The sequence below is a fragment of the Hyperolius riggenbachi genome, chromosome 4 (genome assembly GCF_040937935.1).
Source record: "Hyperolius riggenbachi isolate aHypRig1 chromosome 4, aHypRig1.pri, whole genome shotgun sequence".
NCBI classification, from domain to species: Eukaryota; Metazoa; Chordata; class Amphibia; order Anura; family Hyperoliidae; genus Hyperolius; species Hyperolius riggenbachi.
Window position 1 is genome coordinate 441,780,053 of NC_090649.1, and position 23,072 is coordinate 441,803,124.

The 23,072-nt window shown below is 45.6% G+C and overlaps 1 protein-coding gene across 2 annotated transcripts in view; it reads right to left on the reverse strand.

The window, feature by feature from the left end:
- Positions 1-23,072, reverse strand: part of CUL9 (cullin 9) — a 67,335-nt gene that overhangs the window by 9,346 nt on the left and 34,917 nt on the right. The window contains exons 13-35 of one of the 2 annotated variants that reach the window (XM_068232601.1): positions 20,985-21,090; positions 20,131-20,355; positions 19,928-20,018; positions 19,502-19,673; positions 19,315-19,420; positions 18,362-18,457; positions 18,106-18,281; positions 16,920-17,053; positions 16,663-16,848; positions 16,355-16,461; positions 16,096-16,278; positions 14,895-15,052; positions 14,311-14,521; positions 12,958-13,138; positions 12,068-12,216; positions 10,828-10,939; positions 10,475-10,674; positions 10,062-10,312; positions 6,623-6,974; positions 6,395-6,535; positions 2,565-2,729; positions 2,264-2,427; positions 2,084-2,177 (exon numbers count right to left, since the gene is read on the reverse strand). In XM_068232601.1, the coding sequence (XP_068088702.1) occupies positions 2,084-2,177; positions 2,264-2,427; positions 2,565-2,729; positions 6,395-6,535; positions 6,623-6,974; positions 10,062-10,312; positions 10,475-10,674; positions 10,828-10,939; positions 12,068-12,216; positions 12,958-13,138; positions 14,311-14,521; positions 14,895-15,052; positions 16,096-16,278; positions 16,355-16,461; positions 16,663-16,848; positions 16,920-17,053; positions 18,106-18,281; positions 18,362-18,457; positions 19,315-19,420; positions 19,502-19,673; positions 19,928-20,018; positions 20,131-20,355; positions 20,985-21,090 (3,760 nt within the window). Of the gene's footprint in view, positions 1-2,083; positions 2,178-2,263; positions 2,428-2,564; positions 2,730-6,394; positions 6,536-6,622; positions 6,975-10,061; positions 10,313-10,474; positions 10,675-10,827; positions 10,940-12,067; positions 12,217-12,957; positions 13,142-14,310; positions 14,522-14,894; positions 15,053-16,095; positions 16,279-16,354; positions 16,462-16,662; positions 16,849-16,919; positions 17,054-18,105; positions 18,282-18,361; positions 18,458-19,314; positions 19,421-19,501; positions 19,674-19,927; positions 20,019-20,130; positions 20,356-20,984; positions 21,091-23,072 lie in introns of both variants that reach the window. The other variant, XM_068232599.1, reaches the window with a different exon arrangement.

The following is a 23,072-nucleotide window of genomic DNA, read 5'->3' on the forward strand; positions in this document are numbered from 1 at the left end:
AAACTGGCACAGCAATGTTCATTGGTGTAAATTATAAATTATTTCCTTTGGAACCAAGATTTTGAAGTCTACTGTGTAAGCTATGCTTGCCTTTAGTATTATGCCTAGTCATACAGATTCAAACTTCTAGGGCCTTAGTAGTTGTAGTAGAAAGAGGTCATATAATTGCCACAACCAGTCTTCTGTGGACTACTAACAAGTCCCACTTCCTCAAAAACATTATTTGTATAGCAATGCCTATAATGCAGGGATACTGGGAATTGTAGCCTAGCACCATTGTCCATGTTTGTGTGTCACACGGTCACATCTGATTGCCCCTACCACTCTGTACTCCCAGAGAGTAGGGGGAATAAGTAGAGAGGGGGGGGGGGATAAGTAGAGAGGGGGGGGGGGAATAAGCAAAGTAGATGGGATGGAGAAATAAGCAGGGGAAAATAGAGAGGATAGGGAAATAAGCAGAGAGGGGTGGAAATAAGCATAGAGGAGGGGAAATAAGCATAGAGGAGGGGAAATAAGCATAGAGGAGGGGAAATAAGCATAGAGGAGGGGAAAAAAAGCATAGAAGAGGGGAAATAAGCAGCCTAGCACAATTGTCCTTCCTACTTTGTGTGTCTAATGGTCACACATCTGATTGGCTCTACCACTAAGTACTCCCAGAGAGGACAGTAAATAATCAGAGAGGAGAGGAAATGAGCAGAAAAAAGGGGACATAAGCCAAGAGGACGGGAAATAAACAGAGAGGAGAGGAAATAAACAGAAAAGAGGAAATAAGCAGAGAGAAGAGAAAATGAGCAGAGAAAAAGCAAAAGCAGAGAGAAGGGGTAAGAAGCAGAGAGAAGGGGAAAGAAGCAGAGAGAAGGGGAAAGAAGCAGAGAGAAGGGGTAAGAAGCAGAGAGAAGGGGAAAGAAGCAGAGAGAAGGGGAAAGAAGCAGAGAGAAGGGGAAAGAAGCAGAGAGAAGGGGAAAGAAGCAGAGAGAAGGGGAAAGAAGCAGAGAGAAGGGGAAAGAAGCAGAGAGAAGGGGTAAGAAGCAGAGAGAAGGGGAAAGAAGCAGAGAGAAGGGGAAAGAAGCAGAGAGAAGGGGAAAGAAGCAGAGAGAAGGGGAAAGAAGCAGAGAGAAGGGGAAAGAAGCAGAGAGAAGGGGAAAGAAGCAGAGAGAAGGGGAAAGAAGCAGAGAGAAGGGGAAAGAAGCAGAGAGAAGGGGTAAGAAGCAGAGAGAAGGGGTAAGAAGCAGAGAGAAGGGGTAAGAAGCAGAGAGAAGGGGAAAGAAGCAGAGAGAAGGGGAAAGAAGCAGAGAGAAGGGGAAAGAAGCAGAGAGAAGGGGAAAGAAGCAGAGAGAAGGAAGGGACAATGAAAGAAGAATAGAAACAAGAAGAGAAGTAATAAGGACAGAGGAGAGGGAATAAGTAGAGAAAAGAAATGAAATAAGCAGAGAGAAGAAATAAAGCAGAGAGGAGGGCAAATAAGCAAAGAGGGGAGGAAATAAGCAAAGAAGGGAATTCAGCAGAGAGAAGGAGAAAAAAGCAAAGAAGTAAAAAAAAAAAAAAAAAAAAGGGAAAGAAACAAAATAAATAAGGAAACAGTCTATTAATGCTCAGTGTAGGCCATCTCGGCGGAGGGTCGAAAAAACGTCTCACCCTGCTCCTGCGCAAACTCTGGGCATGCGCTGATCACTATCCCCCCTCCAAGTTGTAGCAACTTGGGGAAACACGTAATTGGGCACTGGTTATTGCCACTGGCCGAATTACTCTTTTTTTCTTCCTAATTTGTGCTGTGCCCGGCTGAAACTTCGGCTGCCCAACCAGGCACGTAGCGCTGGCATGATCGGCGCAGCGTTACACCAAAACCAGCTACTTCAGAGGCAAAAAGCTATTGCACAGTTTAGACAACATAACTAGCTATGAAACATACCGTAAATTGACTTCAGTATATTGTTTATATACACATAACATGACTGCTGTTAACCTTGTTCAGTTTTCAGTTCAGTGAGATTTTATTTCGTTAATTATTCATGGTTCTGAAAGGTTTCCATAATAACATGATTACACAGGTCTATTCTGTGCTGCAGACAGATGGGGGTCTTACCATGGCCGTGCAGTTGTAGTAGTCCTTATGGGTGGGTTTCCATGGCTTCAGACAACGCCAGCAGAAGCCGTGGTTACATTTGGCACAAGTCATGCTGGAAATGCAAGGAAAAAAAAAAAATCACAGATCTGACAGACATGTCAAAGGGGTAGCTGAAACATGTAGTGCACCAATACTAACTGCAGACAACCCTCATTCTTCTCTATTGGAGCCTGGCAGCTGGGACAGTGCTTTGATATCAGCTTAGCCAAGTGTTTGCTTTGAGCCTCCACCGTCATCCCTTCATAGAATCCGCCATCGTCCATCCACTGAGACATGTGACTGCAACTGGCCGGGTAATGAGCCTATAACAGAGCAGAATAAGACATAAGGGGAAGAGGGCAGGAAGTGGGCTGGGGCAACTAGACATATGTTTGACTAGAACACAATGTAACATAAGAAAAGTAGAACATAGAAGGTTGTCTTGTCTGGGGAGTCTCACCTCAGGGAAGCTGCAGTTGAAGCAGGAGATCCAGGAGCACTTTGCACAGGCAGCTCCTGTCCCCAGTCCTTCCTTACACAGGATGCGGTCACAACCTTGAGGGTTTGTGCACCATGTCAGGTTAGAGCAGCTTTCCACAAATCCACGAAGCAAAGCTTTCTCGTACTGAAGAGACAAGAATTAGGAAAAGATGGCAGAAATCTGTCCCTGATGCACCACAACAGACATGAAGGATGATGGCATAAAACAGATGTCCATCCCTCTCACCTCATCCACCAATTTACTTCACCCACATACCTAATCCATCCACTCACATCATCCGCCCACCTGATCCATTCACTCATCACTCACCTCATTCACAGTTTCCTTAAAAACTCATACACCCAGGTGTGTAACCTAACATCATCCAAAGATCAGTGGCATAGCTAAGGAGATATGGGTCCCAGTGCAAGTTTTAAATGGGGCCCCCCAAGCGCTCTATACATAACAGTTGATACGGCGCACCAAAACCTGCCAAAGACAACTACAGTGTCAGAGGTGCAAGAAGGGGATGGGGTACAGTTTGTTGATGATTAGTACCATTCAACGCATCTATAGAAGTGATTATTACAAGCACAGGACCAATAGAGAGCTGATACTGTGGTTGAGGGGGGGCCCCTTTGGCCCAAGGGCCTCCGATGCAGTCGCAACCTCTGCACCCCCTTTTGCGATGCCACTGCCAAAGATAAAAAAAACACTTTATTATAAAAACAATTGAGACGGTTACCTCTTCTTGGATTACAATTCGTCCTTAATCATAACATAGTTGCATAACTTGGTTGAAAAAAAAAAAAAAAAAATAAGACATAAGTCATTCAAATAATGTACACTAGCCTGAACCCTCGATATCTCCGGTACTCCAGAGGAAGGCAAAAAACCCTTACAAGGCTTGGACCAATTAGCCCTAAAATGAGGAACAAAAATCCTTCCGACTCCAGGTGGCAGTCAGATAAAATCCCTGGATCAACACGACCTGGAATTGCCTACCATAGTAATTATGGTAGTGGCTGGATGGTGTAATGGTTAAGGGCTCTGTCTCTGACACAGGAGACCTGGGTTCAAATCCTGGCTCTTCCTGTTCAGTAAGCCAGCACCTATTTCAGGAAGGAGTTTCTTGGGCAAGTCTCCTCAACACTGCTACTGCCTACTGAGTGCGCTCTAGTGGCTGCCTCGCAAGCGCTTTGAGTCCGACAGGAGAAAGGCGCTATACAAAAACTGCCATTATTATTATATTATTATAATTACAGCCATTAATGTCCTTTTTAAATGCAGATATTGAATTTGTCACAACTACTTCCTGTGCTAAGATACTGCACATTTTAACCTCTTACTGTAAAGATTCTTTTTCTTTACAGATGGCAAAAACTTTTTTCCCCCACCATACCCAGATCATTCATAAATGTGATCTACACCCACATAGTATACCCAGTTGGAAAGATATACCACCCTCACTCAATCACAGTATGTCAATATATAGAATAAGGAGTGAATTCACATTTCAGTACATACAAGCATGAGTAAAGTAAGAGTTAAAAGCTGGAAATATATAAGAGAGGGTAGAAAATAAAATTAATACCTCAATATGTGTTTTGAACCTTCGAAGCTCTTGATTTTAACTTTAAATACAACAGAAATCTCCCCAGGAGTTTGTGGTGCCTTTAGCCACTCTGCTCTCCCCCCTTCCCCCAAATGGCCTAGCCTACTCTATCCCTTGAAAGGTGAAGATAAACATCCAGTGATGCACTTGTGCAAAATATTTTGAGACATGAAGACATTTAGGAGTATGCATGAGCAAGGTGGATGGGATGACAGATAAATAGAGAAAGTTGATGAGGCGGGTTAAGTTGCATGAAAGGGATGAGGTGCAAGGAAGGAGGATAGATGCTCGGATGGGGACTCTTTAATGAATGAGATGGATGGATGGATAGATGAGTGCAGGAGACAAGTCTGTTTGATGGTGAATGGAAGAATATGTAGATAGATGGGTAGGTGGGATGGATGAAGATGGATGGGTAGGTGGACAGGGTGGGATGGATAAAGCTGGATGGGTTGGTGGACAGGGTGGGATGGATAAAGCTGGATGGGTTGGTGGACAGGGTGGGATGGATGAAGCTGGATGGGTTGGTGGACAGGGTGGGATGGATGAAGCTGGATGGGTAGGTGGACAGGGTGGGATGGATGAATCTGGATGGGTAGGTGGACAGGGTGGGACGGATGAAGCTGGATAGGTAGATGGACAGGTTGAGATGGATGAAAAGCTGGATGGGTAGGTGGACAGGGTGGGATGGATGAATCTGGATGGGTAGGTGGACAGGGTGGGATGGATGAAGCTGGATGGGTAGGTGGACAGGGTGGGATGGATGAAGCTGGATGGGTAGGTGGACAGGGTGGGATGGATGAAGCTGGATGGGTAGGTGGACAGGGTGGGATGGATGAATCTGGATGGGTAGGTGGACAGGGTGGGACGGATGAAGCTGGATGGGTAGGTGGACAGGGTGGGACGGATGAAGCTGGATAGGTAGATGGACAGGTTGAGATGGATGAAAAGCTGGATGGGTAGGTGGACAGGGTGGGATGGATGAAGCTGGATGGGTTGGTGGACACGGTGGGATGGATGAAGCTGGATAGGTAGATGGACAGGGTGGGATGGATGAAGCTGGATAGGTAGGTGGACAGGGTGGGATGGATGAAGCTGGATAGGTAGGTGGATGGGGGGATGGATGAAGCTGGATGGGTAGGTGGATGGGGGGATGGATGAAGCTGAATGGGTAGGTGGACAGGGTGGGATGGTTGAAGCTGAATGGGTAGGTGGACAAGGTGGGATTGATGAAGCTGGAATGGTAGGTGGACAGGGTGGGATGGATGAAGCTGGAAAGGTAGGTGGACAGGGTGGGATGGATGAAGCGGGATAGGTAGGTGGATGGGGGATGGATGAAGCTGGATGGGTAGGTGGACAGGGTGGGATGGTTGAAGCTGAATGGGTAGGTGGACAAGGTGGGATTGATGAAGCTGGAATGGTAGGTGGACAGGGTGGGATGGATGAAGCTGGAATGGTAGGTGGACAGGGTGGGATGGATGAAGCTCAATGGATCAGTTGAATTCAATCCCTTGTGTCATTTTACCAGCTTGGTACAATATGCTAGATGCATTACTTGTCCATTAATACTTCAGACATCGTTGCATTTAAGGGTTTCTTTGGTTATATACTCTGATTTACCCAGCGTGTTTAATTTTCACACGCCCACCAGCGAGGTATGCATCCATTCATCAACTATGATGTCTATGAGAGCTGATAGCCGTGATTGGTTCCCGGGGGGGGGGGGGGGGGGGGCGGTTCGGACTCAAAATGCAAAAATAAATAATAAAAAAAGACATTTATTATTAAATAAAATGACAAATATAAGAAACACGCTGCAGTAGTGATCAGAGCCCACCAACAGAGAGCTCTGTTGGTGGGCAGAAAGGGGTGGGGGGATTCATTGGTGTGCTCCTTTGTATGGCTCTGCCACAAGCCATTAAAGCTGCAGAGCACCAATTTGAAAAAAATAGCCTGGTCACTAGGGGGAGTGTAAGCCTTTGGTCCTCAAGTGGTTAAGGCATCCCTTCAGTCTCCTTCCATCCACCCACTCATTTACTCATCTATGCATAGTGCCCTTCCATCCATTAGTGCATTCATCCCTAAAATCTATCATTAATCCATTAGTACAAGAAGAATAGTAAAAAAAATAAATAAAATTGTGATAAAGAGAGTTTACACAATACAGAAGAGGTCTTGCTGGATTCTACGTTACCTTTTGAATGACCTCTTTGGAAGAAATGATCTTGTGGATGAACTCGGAGGTGGGCTGAGCCATGCAGTCTGTGGTGGGACATGTACAGTTCAGAACCAGGTTCTGCTCTATTCGTGTAGTCAGATATTCATTCCAGCAGTTCTGTAGAGGTCACAGAAATGGTGAGGATTTCCTCATACATTCTTTTGTTCTAGTGGAATCTGACCTGTATGTAGTTTCATAACTCACCTTACAGCAGCTATGTCCGCAGCACAGAGACGGGGGGTCATCTACCGGACTCAGAGGGCTCACACACACGGGGCACACTGGTTGCGGAGTCTCGGTGTGGACTGCCTCCACCTGAAGCCCTGAAGCAATCAGAAGGATTTCCGGGTCATCTGTGTATCTCTGCAGCAGCAGGTCCATGTTCCACTTGCAGTGGATGAGGAGGTGTTCGGCACGATCTGGGGTCACACTCAGGGTTTCCGACACCTGACCAACCAGCTGAGACATCAGTGTCCCCACTTCATCATGACTCATAGAACGACCCATAGGCAAGAGAACAGACTCCAGGACTGCCTGCTCCACCAAACCTCCAGAGCTGAAACAAAGGAAAAACCAAATCACACCACACCGAAAATGAGGCCAATTCTCTAACCAAGCACACCTCCTCTTAGGAAAACATTTTTTCTAATAACACAAAAGCCTAAACACATAAATCCTATTTGCAGTGTTCCCCAACCCTGTCCTCAAGGCCCACCAACAGTGCATGTTTTGTGGATAGCCACACAGGTAGTTAATCAGCTCTGCTGAAACACTAATTACCCCACCTGTGCAAGTTTGTGGTTTCCTGCAAAACATGTACTGTTGGTGGGAAAATACAAAGAATTGAAACCGAGAGCCCAATATGGTGTAGTATGTCACGACAAATGGAGTACAATGTTACAGTAACAAGTAATATACTCACAAGTCTGGGTTACCACAAAAGGCAACCACTGGATGCACAGGTGGGGAGAATTATAACCTGACCCCACTCAGGTGTTAAGAAGTCACTCTCTGTAGACAGGAAAAAATGGGGATATACCCCTCCACCAAGGGTGGACTAGATCAGATTGAAATTTGTGATAACAGAGGTGCCAAATTAGAGTAAAACCATCTAAAATCAGTTTAAAATGAGGGGGGTTGGTGGATACCCCCCTCAGGTATATAAGGACCAGCCAATGAGTCGTTATATATAAACAATATAATTTATTATAGATTCTCCAGGCATGCAACGCGTTTCATGGGTCAAGCGCCCGCTTCATCAGGCAGTCAGTGTTGGAGATACACAAGGGCTGTATCAATTTTCAAGCCCAGCGCCTACTGTAAAGATTCTTTCTAGGAAGTGCTTTTGAAAACAGCAAATAAATTACTAAGAATTCCCCATGAGGAGAAAGGCTAGTCCAAATTATGTCAGATTTCTTTACTAGCTACTGTGACAGCTACATAGGAAAACAGAACTGTATAGCGCATTTTACTCTAAAATTCATGTGCATTACTTTTACATTTGTCTCAAATTTTAGCAATAGTTGTCCTTAAAAGAGGAACTGTACTGAAAAGAATGTAATAAAATTGCTTATGTTTTACAATATTAATTTGTAAATTATTTAGTCTGTGTTTGCCTACTAAAATCTTTCCTCTCCGATTTACAATCTGAAACTTATCACAGGTGGCGACATCTTTAGTCCTTCCAGGTGATCTTTGCGGAATTTTTGGTTACTAGAGTTCTATGTACAGGGGGAGATACTGCTTGCTTGGCAGTTGTAAACAGCCCTTATTTCCCACAATGAAACAAGGCTCACAGACAGGAAACTGTTAGGACCATGGTCATGACATCACACGGTGGGAGGGGTTTCACCACAATATCAGCCATACAGCCCCCTGATGATCTATTTGAGAAAAGGTCAAGATTTCTTGTGGAAAAGGGGGTATATTAGCTACTGATCGGGACGATGTTCAATCCTGGGTTGCAGTTCATCTTTAAAGGGGTTCTTTCGCGAAAAAAGGAGGCAGTTAAAAAATGTGACAGATGACAGGTTTTGGGCCAGTCCATCTTTTTAAGGGGGATTCTCAGGGCTTTCTTTGTTTTCAACAGCATTTCCTGAACAACAGTTTAACTGCCAAAATATCAAGACACCAGCCGGCCTCCCTAATCACTTGCACACTATTATGTCAGTTAGATTTTGCAACTGTTGTTCAGGAAATGCTGTTTAAAACAAAGAAAGCCCTGAGAATCCCCCTTAAAAAGATGGACTGGCCCAAAACCTGTCATCTGTCACATTTTTTAACCGCCTACTTTTTTCGCGAAAGAACCCCTTTAAGGAGTATTTCAGTCATTTATATGTATATGGATTAGTCCCCGAATCCCGTGCCTATATATAATTATTCTGCATCACTTTAAAGCGGATCTGAGATGAAAAACTAACTATAGCAAGTAACTTTTCTATATATCATACCTAAAGTTTAGATGGTTTACACAGCAAATCTAGCTGTAAACAGCTTCAACAGTATATGATTATTTCTTCCTGTGATCAAATGAGAGCAGCCATATATTCTGCTTGCCATCATTACACAGCCAAGCTGCTCTTGTACCTCCGCCCCTCAGCCAGTGAAAACTCCATTCCCCTCTCCTCCGATCTCTTCCCCTATCCGCCCACTTGCCTCTGAAATCTCAGCAGGTCCCAACTGGTAATGCCGCCTCCTCCTCTGGGAAAAGCCTGCTCCTCCCCAGACTGAGCTCCCATGAGTACTTGCTACATTGGACTCGGAATGCCTAGGCACTGGAGGAGCTGTGGTCATGGCTTGTTTAGTTTATAGGGAATTAGGGCATTAAAAAAAAAAAAAAAAGTATTTGGCTTGAGGAATGCCCTATAAAATATATGTACGGAGCACAATTCTGAAATATGTAAAAGTTTATCTCGGATCCACTTTAAGGTGGTACTTTGCATCTCTCTAATGTGAGTCATTTTCCACTACAAGTGTGTATTTCCCACGGCCTGACATCTGGAGGCGAGCCTGACTTTTGCAACAGCGTTTCTCAGGATAGGCAGTATTAGCACATTACAGGACCTGAGCTTGTAAAATGCTGACAGGAACAGCAGGCGACTCGTTATAGAAGGGAGAAGAGGCTCAGAACATAATAGCTGTGAAATCACATGCAGCCATTTCAATCAGCTGTCCTATTACTAAGTTACACACTATGAATCTCTGTACACACTTGACTGGGGTAGTTAGTGAGATATCCCCGGCGGTTATTGAACAAACGACGGCAGAGCGCACTTTAATTCAGCAATGGCATGACGGACTGCTGATTGGAACATTAGTGTAATTGTAAAAATGAAGACCTGGAAGTAACAAGGCATATGAAAGTAGTTTCAATTAAGTGATTATTTATCGTTCAATACGAACAACCAACAGCGATTATGACCCGAACCAATCCGCACCAATAATTGCCATCTTTTACCATCGTTGGGACACTTAATTCAACTATTCTTGGCTGACCCATCGTTCCTCGTTAGTTTTGAAGCACCGGTGCTCAAGCGTGTGTGCAGAGAATAAATCATGTGAACTTTTTTTTAAGGAGTAGTCATCCAAGTTCTTATTCAGAGCATCTGTCAGTACTGGAGGGATATAGCATTCTCTGCTTTACCTGGTAGTCTTACTGGCTTCCTCCAGCCTCTTCTTGCCGGAGCTCTGGAAGGTGATGTGAGCCTTGCCCTTGTGTGGCGTAGAGGGGTCTTTGGAAAGATACTCGAGAATATGGGGGCTCTCCTCACCCCGCCGGGCATAGCCCTGACTAATGAGATACATAATGCATGACAGGACATCAGTGTGACTGCAGCTGAAGCTCAGGAACTTCAAGTTCTTCCCAATCTCTAACTTTTGGCAAGATTCAATGACCTGAAACAAGAAGAGTGGAAAAAAAAAAGTAAGAAAGGAGGCCAGTGTTACACCACAGCGGACCTCTGCTAGATGGAGGCCAGTATTACACCACAGCAGACCTCTGCTAGATGGAGGCCAGTGTTACACCACAGCAGACCTCTGCTAGATGGTCAGACTCACCCGGAATACCAGATTGTCAATGTGAAGCTCTTTTTCTTCTTTCATGATCTGCATGATTAAGCACAGGATGATGTTCCTCTTCTTCTCCATTGTCCGCCCTTCGTCTTCCTCTACATTCAGATATGTCTGTCTTGGAAGGAGCTGATGGACCTTTCTGGAATTCTGCTCAGCTGATATCTCCTCACTGAGGCCCAAAAGTCCTGAATGTATGTAAGAAAGAAACGTCAGTTAAACATAGAGGCAAGAGGTGGAGCATGATGAGAGGTGAGGAAGAGAGAAGTCTGAACAAAGCAGGGCAGTGGGGAGATAGCAAGGGAGAAGAGAGACTGAGCGTGTTACTGCATGTTACTCACCCTTTTTCTTGTGCACCAAAATGCTGCCCTTGGCGGTCAGGGGTGCCAGCGCATGGCTAACCAGGGCCTCTGGCAGTCCTGTGGACTGGACAATGGTTTCTTCTGATACTTCCTACACAGAAAAAATACCAAGTGCTGCTATTCTATCATATTCCTTCAATACGACTTACAGCCCTTCCCAAAAGAATAACATGGCAAAATCATTCTATCCATCCCAACCAGATTCTCTCCCAAGAGTAACCCAACATAAACTGACAGCAGAAAAGTTCAGCCAAGCATAAACTGACAGCAGGGATCAGCCCAGCATAAACTGACAGCAGGGATCAGCCCAGCATAAACTGACAGCAGAGATCAGCACGGCATAAACTGACAGCAGAGATCAGCCCGGCACACACTGACAGCAGAGATCAGCCCAGCACACACTGACAGCAGAGATCAGCCCAGCACACACTGACAGCAGAGATCAGCCCAGCACACACTGACAGCAGAGATCAGCCCAGCACACACTGACAGCAGAGATCAGCCCAGCACACACTGACAGCAGAGATCAGCCCAGCACACACTGACAGCAGAGATCAGCCCAGCACACACTGACAGCAGAGATCAGCCCAGCATAAACTGACAGCAGAGATCAGCCTAGCACACACTGACAGCAGAGATCAGCCCAGCATAAACTGACAGCAGAGATCAGCCCAGCATAAACTGACAGCAGAGATCAGCCCAGCATAAACTGACAGCAGAGATCAGCCCAGCATAAACTGACAGCAGAGATTATCCTAGCACACACTGACAGCAGAGATTATCCTAGCACACACTGACAGCAGAGTTCAGCCTAGCATAAACTGACAGCAGAGATCAGCCCAGCACACACTGACAGCAGAGATCAGCCCAGCATAAACTGACAGCAGAGATCAGCCCAGCATAAACTGACAGCAGAGATTATCCTAGCACACACTGACAGCAGAGATCAGCCCAGCATAAACTGACAGCAGAGATCAGCCCAGCATAAACTGACAGCAGAGATCAGCCCAGCATAAACTGACAGCAGAGATCAGCCCAGCATAAACTGACAGCAGAGATCAGCCCAGCATAAATTGACAGCAGAGATTATCCTAGCACACACTGACAGCAGAGATCAGCCCAGCATGAACTGACAGCAGAGATCAGCCCAGCATAAACTGACAGCAGAGATCAGCCCAGCATAAACTGACAGCAGAGATCAGCCCAGTGGGCCGCTCACCTCTTGTTGATTGAACTGCAGCAATATGAACATCTGCAGGGTGGAGACTCGGAAGATCAGATCCCCATACTGGACTTCAGCATTTCCCAGCCACGTCCACTGCAGCCGCCGTAGCTGTGCGATATCCAAAGTGTTTGGGACTAGCTGACCTGCAGCATTCATGAGAGGGGAGGGAATTAATGGTTGCACACAGACATATGTATACACGCAGCACATAGGTTATCTGCCAATACTGATACTACACACATACAAGTCGGATTCGGGAATCCGATCATGTGCCGTGCTGCCCACAATACAGCGTATTCAGTATCAGTGAAAAAGGGAAAATGGCAGGTGTTATACAGCATTTAATGTCCAACCCCCATGCCAATTAAACTTCAGCTATGACTATGGTAGGATTAGAGTGCGAGCCCCTCTGAGGACGATCAACGACGTGACTGTGTACTCTAAAGTGCTGCAGAAGATGTAAGTGCTATATAACTACATAATACCATGGTAGGACATTTGACTAGGTCTATTGTAGGGATTACCTTCTGAGCTCATGCGAGGACAATCAATAACATGGCTATAAACTATAGAAAATTCTGCAAAAGATGTCAGTGCTATATAAATACGTAATAACATGGCAGGACATCTGACTAGGTCTATGGTAGGGATTAGATTGTGAGCTCCTCTGAGGACATAACGGTTTTCATGCAAATTTACACCACGTGGCATTGGGCCATCACACATCACATACAGTATCTGGAAGTGCATATGATAAGCCCATGTTTGGGGTTATATATCAACGATTCGGCAAGAAAAAAGTGAGCAGCTGCAGCCCAGGAGGACTGCGCACATTGCACACAAATAAAATGATCTGTTCTGTACATGTCTGCCAGGGTTCTTACTCTTGGTATAGAAGTCAGTGAAGTGCTGCAGATGACTGCTCAGAGACGTGGGGAAATGTCTTGCTGGATCCACCATGTGGCACACAGACGATACAGACCAGCAACGAGGAGACAGCACAGAGATCTGAACCGCAACTTCGTCCACGCTGAAATTCTGGGCTCCAGATTCTTCTTCCTTCTCCTGCTGAGGAAACCAGTCTTACTGTAAAGATGGGAAGGCCAAAACCAGCCAGACAAGAGATATCACTTCAAGTCTAAGAGAGGTTCTTCTACTCCATGCAATCCACTATTATCCTTCCCTCATAGTGTCTCATCCATTCCCCTCTCACTATCCCCTTCTCCGACACAACCCCACCTCCTCAACCACAACTCCCCCCCCCCCCCCCTTCCCTCCAACCCAACCTCACCCATTCCCATCTCAAAATTCCCTCCTCAACCACAACTCCATCTCGCCCATTCCCCTCTCATCAACCCCATTTCCACCACAAACCCCCACCTCCTCCTTAACCACAATTCTTCCCCTAATATAGAGGCATCCAATACCGTATATGGCACAAGGTGACCACACACGAGACAATAAAATGATACAATTGTATGGCAATTTAATAAAAAAAAAAACGATCGATTATACAGAAAAATATTTTTTTCTTAAATTAAAGCTGGAAATCTGATAGGAGTTCCCGTTTTGTTTTCGATATAATACGAATTAATTTCGATATAAGTCGATCAGGAGTGGTGGAAATTAAATGGTGTAAGGTAGATTGTCAACTTCTTAATGTATAAAACAAAGCAATTTTTTTGATTTTTTTTTTTTAGGCTTGGGGAAGAATTAAACACACCTGTTTAGTGCATTGGTCATATTTTTCATGTACTTCACATGACCAAAGCTGTTAGATATTTTTATGTTATTTTGAATATTTCTCATAACCGTGTTGTATGCAGTAACTGTATTTTTTGTATACAATACAAGAATACATTTTTATGTAAAAAAAAAAAAAAAAAAATAATTCTGGTATAAAACTCCAAATATATCAGGGAAACTACAAATACATATTGTTGGTATAACAGTGGCTGAAAGCCCATCTTACTGACCCAAGGAGAACTGGCGCTTCACTGAGCTTAGTATTCTCCACAGTTGGCTGACCTATTTTATATAAGCACTTAACACATCCTCTCCTCCACCTCAACTCCTTATCCCTCTCCCAAACCTCTATTAACATCCCCTCATCTATCACAACACACCCACATCTAACCTATTCCCCTCCACTACCACAATTTCACCATAATCCAACCTCACTCATCTCCCCTCACCATCCTCTCCTCCACCACAAACCCCACCCATTCCCATCTCACCATCTCCTCCTCCTCCTCTTCTGTTAAGAGGCTGCTGTCCAGCTCTTGTAGACGGTACAGGTGTTGATCTCTCTGAAAACCTTTTGCCTCCTGCAGGTTTTTCAGCATCTGCTGAGGAAACCGATTTGGAAAACAAATACCAATATGATCGACCACCGAATTCTCCAACCAGCAGGGTCCAAGCGATAGGAGGCGGTCGCCCAGGTAATGTCTGCAATGCAAAGCATAATCGGAAATTAATGCCCGGGAGAGACACACACAGATCAAATTCTGTGAAAGTTGGATAATAGTGTGCTAGGAAAGTGTAGCAGCATTTTCAGTGACATCAGTAGTGAGAAGATCTGTGGCCACAGATCAGGGATAGAAGAAGTGCAGGAGAATCTTACGCTGATGGACTACAGAACAGGAAAGACTGGAAGATGGATTCACACCTGCCAGAAAGTGAATTGTGTTGGAAGGAGAGGTGTATGGAGGACGACACCTGTCGGTACACAATGCAGGACAATGTGGGACGTACATCACATGGTAGAGATCAAGGGGAGAACATATCCTCCATACCAGACCACGGCTGCCCATATTCTCACCTGTAGAAATGCTCAAAGGAATTGGCAAGTTCCAGATCTGACAAGAAAAGTACAAACTCCAGAAACTGCTGCAGCTGCTCCAGTGATTGGACGTCTGTAGAGTCTGCGCGAATCGCAACAATCCGCTGGTCGATATACCGTGCAAACTGCTCCGTCACCTGAAATGTACATTCACAATTAATATACGCTGCTGCGCACGCACGCACGCACGCACGCGCACGCACGCACACACACACACACACACACACACACACACGAGCTGCATCCCAGAGTGACACAAATGGAAGTTGTACCCCACACTGAGACAAGCAGGATCTGTACTCCAGACACACACAAGGGGGAGTTGTACCCCACACAGACACAAGGAGGAGCTGTGCTCCAGAAACACATAATGGGAAGCTGTGCTCCAGAAACACATAATGGGAAGCTGTGTTCCAGAAACACATAATGGGAAGCGGTGCCCCAGACACACAAATGGGGGAGCTGTACCAAAGACAAAAATAGGGGAGCTGTGCCCCAGACACACACGGGGGAGCTGTACCCCAGACACACAAATGGGGGAGCTGTACCCGACATGCGTGGGGAAGCTGTACCCCAGACACACGTGGGGGAGCTGTACCCCAGACACACGTGGGGGAGCTGTACCAAAACGGATTATCTGTACTGCGTGGGGGAGCTGAGCCCCAGGCACACACGTGGGGAGCTGTACCCCAGACACACAGGCAGGGGAGCTATACCTTAGGCACACACAAGGGGGAGCTGTATGCCAAACACACACACACACACACACACACACACACACACACGCACGGGAGCTGTACCCCAGACACATAAAAGAGGGAGCTGTACCCCAGACACACAGGCAGGGGAGCTATACCCTAGGCACACACAAGGGGGAGCTGTATAACACACACACACACACACACACACACACACACGGGAGCTGTACCCCAAACACACACATGGGGGAATCGTTACCCCAGACACACACGGGGGAGCTGTAGCCCAGGCATACACAAGGGGAACTGTACTCCAGACACACAGGTAGGGGAGCTATACCCCAAACACACATAAGGGAGAGCTGTACCACAAACGGATTATCTGTACCATGAATAAGTAAATTATATAGGATATTAACAAATAAATGGACAGTAGGGGGCATTATACTACAGATACAGCCCTCTGGCACACACAAACTTACATGTAAGGCAGTCAGGAATGAAAGCTGTAAAAGTCCCTTGCAAAATCCCTGCTGCAAGGCGAGTAGAAAGCGAGTATGCTGACCAAACATCTCTTCCATGGCCTGCCTGAGAGCCAGGTACATAGAGCAGAGCCGCGGCACAAGATCCACATCGTTCCACGACATCTCCAGAAAGCGCAGCACCTAGTGGACACAAGTGGTATTACACTCAAGTCATTGTACCCAGACTGGTCTTACTGAATGAAAGAGCCACACCCACCTGCCGCTGCACCACTTCCTGCCAGCACTGAGCAATGCCAGCCATACTGCTGACATTCGAGCTGGCTGTGCTCACAGGCATGGTGGAGGCATCCCGCTTCTTCCCATCTACAAAAAAAAAAAAAAAAAAAAATGACGGTTAAGTGGTGGTGGGGGGTTCACCTGTGTTGGGCACCCATGTGCTCTTCCCACAAGGCTGTAACTGCTGAAATACACTAACCATTACTGTACTTCCCACCTCTGGTCATAAAGAGGAGACCAACATGGCTTCCTTTAGGACATATAAAGTACTGAATAGTCAACACTCACTACTTTTGCTTGGAGGCTTCAGTACAGCTGAGTCTGGTTGATTGGTGTCCACATGGACCAATAGATGAGTTAGCCTGCGCACACGGGAATTGAAGATTGATGGTCGGGACTTTGGACGTCCAGAGCCCTGACTGTTCTCCAAGTAACGTGTGAGGAGCCACCCTAGTGGACTAATTCCTCCGGATTCTGGAAAGAGAAAGTTGGTGTGTTATACCTGGAGAGGTCAATCCCTGGATGAATCTCTAGAATTTACATACCTGAGGAACTAATACTCTGCACTAGGGGGGAAATCAGCGCTTCCCAACATGTCCGACCCAAAGCCTGAGCCGCCTCATCATCTGGTAGAAAACGTTCTGCAAACTCCTGTTCATGTGACAATGCCCGGTTCAACCTGAAACAGAGGAAATCATGACAACAATCACTACAATAATGCAACACAATCTCAACACAAATACCAACACTACAATAACAAAACATGGACACTAACACTAAGTTAATACAACAGTCACACCAAGACATGCCCGCCAACACTACAGTAACACAACATGGACATCGACTCTACAATAAAAAATAAAAAAAATGGCCATCAACTCTACAATAACCCTTCATGGACACAACTCTACAATAACACAATGTGGAAATCAACTGTACAATAACACAACATGGACATTAACACTACGATAACAGTCATAACAAGACATGGCCAAACTACAATAATATGTATAACCATAGTGTGAATGTCCACATTGAGTTACTGTAGGGTTGATGTACATGTTGTGCTACTGTAGTGTTGGTGGGCATGTCTTGATGTGACTGTTGTGTTACCGTACTGTTAGAGTCCATGTTGTATTATTGAAATGTTAAAGCCTAACAGTCACATCAAGACATTGACACCAATGTCAACATGGAAACCAATGCTACAACAATACAAAATGGTCACTATAATAATACAACAGACACACTGTATCATAGAAACCAATAGTACAATAATAGTGGGAAAAAAAACACTACAATAATACAACAGTTGCACCACAACATAGACACAAACACTACAATAATACAAAAGCAATATAGCAGCATGGAAACCGAGAGAGTACAGTAATACAACAGTCACACCACAATATGCACACCAACAATAGAACAACATACCAGTAGATATAAAAAATAAAATACTACAACATTGCTCCTTGGACACCAACACTACAACATGGACATTAATACTACCAATAATCCAACATGGACACTGACACAATAATAATGCAACAGTTACACTGCATCGGGAAAACAATCAGGACAATATTACAACAGTCACACCACAACACTACAACAGTCCCAGCTCCCCGTGGGACAGCAGTGACTTTGCACCTTGGCAGCCATCTCTACAACCACATGAAAGTCACAACACGTAAATATTATGGAAAAGTAACAGGAAGGGTGTCTGACCGGCTGAAGAGCTGCAATAGATTCTCCTTCTTGTCGCAGATCTCCTGCCCCCAGCTATGCGCTCTGCTGGTGTAGAATAAAAAGGTTCTTCTACATAGCTGCTCCTTAAACACTGGCCAGAAGGTTGGCTTGGGCCCCAGGATCTCCAGGCCACGCACACGTGTGTCAATACCACCCTGCAGCAGAGGAACATGGGAATTATTAAGCCGTCACTTGTATACTGTCCATTAGCAGGAACATATGCCACACATCTCACCTGCTGACACCGCTTAATCTTGATCTGAATGATTGGCCAGAAACGAGTGACATTCTCCAGAAGCACAACACGTCCAGCCGTGCTGGCGATGTTCACCTAAAAACACAATGAATGGCCTTCATTACAAAACCTGTGCTCTATCATATCAAGTCACCTATATGAAGGTCCTTAGAAAAAGAGAAAAAAAAAAGAGCAGCACCCCTTTTCCCCATTAAAATCCTTCACTAAGTCACACTATGTACTGGGTCAAAAAAAAAAACAGTCCTTAGGTACATCATACTAGCGATAGAGCAAGGAAACCATGACCATTAAACTATTTGGTGATGTACTCCACATTATGGTGGAGGATATGTGCCTTCGGGATATGGACTCCCTTCTCCTCTCTAGCAACGAAAATCCTCTGCATCTCAATACCAATAGATCTAGGTATATGCCTCTACCTGCCTTATACATATATATCGAGGATCATTAACCTCCCTGGCGGTACACAGTTTCAGTGGCTGCGTCTGCGGGAGGGATTGTGTTTTTTATTTGTTGGCTAGCTAACTATGTACTCCAAGTTCCCCGGCACCTCTGTGATGCCCCCCACCCGATACCCGCCAGCTAGATTTACCAGTCTGCTATCCCGCGAGAGCCGCAGCTTCACCAATTAGCTTCACTCATCGCTATGGCGACGATAGGACATGACGTCATGCACAGTTCCAAACCTCCCCATAGCGAAGCCGGGTGCTGATTGGGAGGCTGCGCCATCGCGGGATCCCTGGGGGAGTACGTATTACGGCGGCGATCGGAGGGACTTGGCGCACAGTTAGCTAGCCTAGTGCTAGCTTAACAATAAGCAACAGATTTTATTAAAAATGTGCGATGTGATTCCCTGCGGCGGCTAGCCGGAACGTAGGTCGGGCTTACCGCCAGGGAGGTTAATGGGCTGGCTGTGAAGATGAGTCACTTACCGCATTCAGTTCTGTGTTGATGCTAGACTGGCTTTCCCCTCCCATCACGACCACCCGAGCTGGCATATAACTGGAATCTTCACTGGCCACAACCATCACCAGCTGCCTGCAGGGGGGCACAGGGAGACTCAGAACAATAGAGCAATACTGAAGAAGAGCTACAGGAGGTCCTCATGATCCCACTTACCGGATAACCACACCCCGCTGCATGTAAATGTTGATGTAATGAGATCCTGTACTTCCACTTGACTCCCAGTAGGATTTGGAGTTCCCATCTGTCAATTTGTTGGCCCTGTGTGAATTAGAGGAAACTTCGATCTTCTCCCAACATTTGTCTTCTTTGACCTCCACGCTGGAGCCTGGATAAGCAAGGGTATTGTGGTTGGAAGAGCAGAAGCCCAGCAGCCTCACATACATAAAGAAAGCCTGGTCCTATCACTGTCTACAACAAGGGGTGAGCATGGGTGATGGTAAGGCACTTCAGGGAAAGATCATGCTGCACTCCATGGGTCACTGGGAATCTATGGACACTAATGGTGGCTCCCTAACGTTATCACAGTGGAGGAGTCAGCAAGGCGTCGTGAGGAAAGAGAAAGAGCAGAAACACACCCACCTTGACAAAGATTCCTCAGAAAAACATCAAAGAAAGGGATGTTGACTTGCTGCTGGCTGCGTCTGTGCTCTTCAATCTGAGTAAGCACCATCTGATGGACAAAACAGAATTATCCTCAGAAACAGGCCTCAGGGAGTTGCTATAGAATTAACAGCAAGCAGGATGCTGCCATCTTAGTAACAGAGAAGCTGATATGCTCTTACCTGGATGCAGCCAGCCAGGATGCTTGTAGCCATCTTCTGGTAAAGGCTGGAATACTTCTCACAGTCAGCCAGAAGGTCCTTCAGCTCAGAAGCTTGAGCAAGACTGCTGTGCCTCTCCAGTACTTTGTTCAATGTGTCTTTAGCACCCAAGCGACACATGACCACCGCACAGTCCTTGTTGGATGAGGCCAAACGATGGAGGAAGCTCACCACCTCCTGTAGAACCTAAATCAAGATGGACAGTAAAAACGAGATTCCATAAAAAGACAAGAAAAAAGCCCAGTCCCTAGTGTACAGGAACTCCAAAACAGTACAAGGATAGTCCAGTCCCCCTGCCTATAGGAACTCCATAAGAAGACAATAATAAGGGAAAGACAGACAATCTCTAAAGCTTCGTACAAATACTAGAGGGGTCTCAGCCAGGGCAGCCAGTCAGGGCCGCATCTGCTAAGAATGTAGCATGTTTAAGATAGCCCCAATGCATCGACAGGAAACCAAAAACATCTCAGCTGAAAGCAAGCCAAGTCTACTGATCTTATTAACTATTATTAACTATTCCACCATGCGTTGTGCAGTCAACCCTCCGCACCCCTCCCCCTGCATAGGAAAAGAAGGTGTCTGTACAAAACTCAGTCCAGTCTTCATGAACTGTCAGGCCAAAAAAGACAGTCTACCCCAGAAGTCTGCAAGAATTAAGAAAGAAGATAGCAAATGACCAGCCTAGAGGCGCTAAGAAAGAGTACAGCAATAGAGAAGCTCACAAGTCTGAAGAAATCTGAAACATGAAAGAGCTGAACCAGTGCGCATATGCTAAACTCCTGAACAGGGAAGAACTCAGCAGAAAGGCTTCTCACCTCTTGATCACTACTGGTGCTCCCTAGAGAAGTCAGGCAGGGTTCAATGCTCCGATGCCAGGGAAGAACATCTTCCTGGTAAGAGTCCAGAACTTTGTTCAGAATCCTGGGAAGATACACAGAAACTCATTTCAGGAACAGAACCTGTGTCCTATTTTTGATTTAAAAAAAAGGAGATAAAAATCTCTGCAGACAAAGGATAGCACATGTCAACAATCACATGCTTACCTGGGCGGAGCTGCAAACCGCAAAACAGATTTCACCCATTCATGTCAATGGAATTTTTTTTTAAAAGACTGCCATTCTCACAGTAACCAAGCCAGAGACCCCACACTTGGCACAGTTGGTCACTTGGTGACCAAGGTTTAAATCCAGGGGAAGTGGGCGGAGCATAAAACAGCTAATCAAAATTCAGCCATTCATTTTCAATGGAAAATGTAAACTGCAGCCATTGTTACACTCAGTGGCATAGCTAAGGAGCTGTGGGCCCCGATGCAAGTCTTACATTGGGGCCCCCCCAAGCACTCTATACATAACAATTGATACGGCGCACCAAAACCTGCCAATGGCAAATACAGTGTCAGAGGTGCAAGAAGGGGATGGGGAACAGTGCGTTAGTGATTACCACTATTCAAAGTATCTACAGAAGTCATTATTATGAGCACAGGACCAATAGAGAGCTAATAATGTAGTTGAGGGAGAGCCCTTCGGGGCCCCTCTGGCCCAAGGGCCCCGATGCGGTCGCTACCTCTGCACCCCCTATTGCTACGCCCCTGGTTACACTGTTAATTGCAAGGTTTTCAAGCTTGGCACACTTGGTCACCGGTTGAATGAGATTAAGATTCAGGAAAGTGGGTGGAGCCTACAACAGCCAATCAAAATTCACCTATTGATTTTCAAGGGGAATATTTAAGCTGCTGCCATTCTTACACTGTAAGGCTAGGTCCACACTAGGCACGGTTGCAGGACGGACGCTGCAGTCCGGGATCAGGGGAAGATCAGGGGAAGTACCATCAGACCGCAAACGGATCAGTTTTCATAAAAAGTGAATCAGTTTTGCATTAGTTTCCGTTCAGTTTTTTACCCCATAAAATGGACGGAAACCGTCTATCATTAGGAAGGTAGTGGGAGGATTTTTTGGGCCAATAATAAGGTTCAGGCTATCCGTTTTCTCATCAGTTTTTGGAGCTATTTTGCCTGTGGAGTTGGAGATGCGTTTTCTCATTGCTTTTCACTACCCATCCGTGTATCAGTGGTCCTTAAAAATGCAGCAATTCCAGACCTCCCGTTCAGGTTTTCAAAACGGGTCCCTGCAAACGCAAACGGATCCGTTTTTTTCTTGGGTGAGGATGGCTGCTATTTTTAACATTAGTAGCCGGGACTCAGTTTTTCATCAGGGCTGAAAAACGCAGCCACAGATACGTTTCCGGAGCTAGTGTGGACTAGCTCTAAATGGCAAATGCTTCAAACTTGCTACAGTCAATCACTGGGTGACTGGGGTTCAAATTCACTAAAGGGGTGGAGCCAAAAACAGCCAATCAGATTTCCTTTGTGGATAAACTGCTTCCATTCACAAATTTTTGATGCCAGGCACCTTAAAGCTCACAAACTTGGTCACTGAGTGGCTGTGTGTCAAGGTTACAAAAAGTGGGCAGAGCCAAAACAAATTTCACTGGGAAAATATAAATTGCAGCCATTCATAAACTGTTAATGGCAGGATTCTCAAACTTTGCCCAGTTGGTCACTGGGTGACTGGGACGAATATTCATGAAAATGGGTGGAGCCTACAACGGTCAATCAAAATTCACCTGTTGATTTTCAAGGGGAATATTTAAAGTGCTGCCATTCTTACACTGTTAATAGCAGATGCCTCAAACCTGGTACAGTTGATCACTGGGTGACTGGGGTTCAAATTCAGAAAGGGGGCAGAGCACAAACAGCCAATCAGATTTGTTTAAGTTAAATGGGAATATACAAATTATTGACACCATGGATCCCAAAGCTTATAATCTTGGTAATTGAGTGACTGTATGTCAAGGTTAGAAAAATTGCACAGCGCCAACAACTACATTTTTTACATGGGAAAAT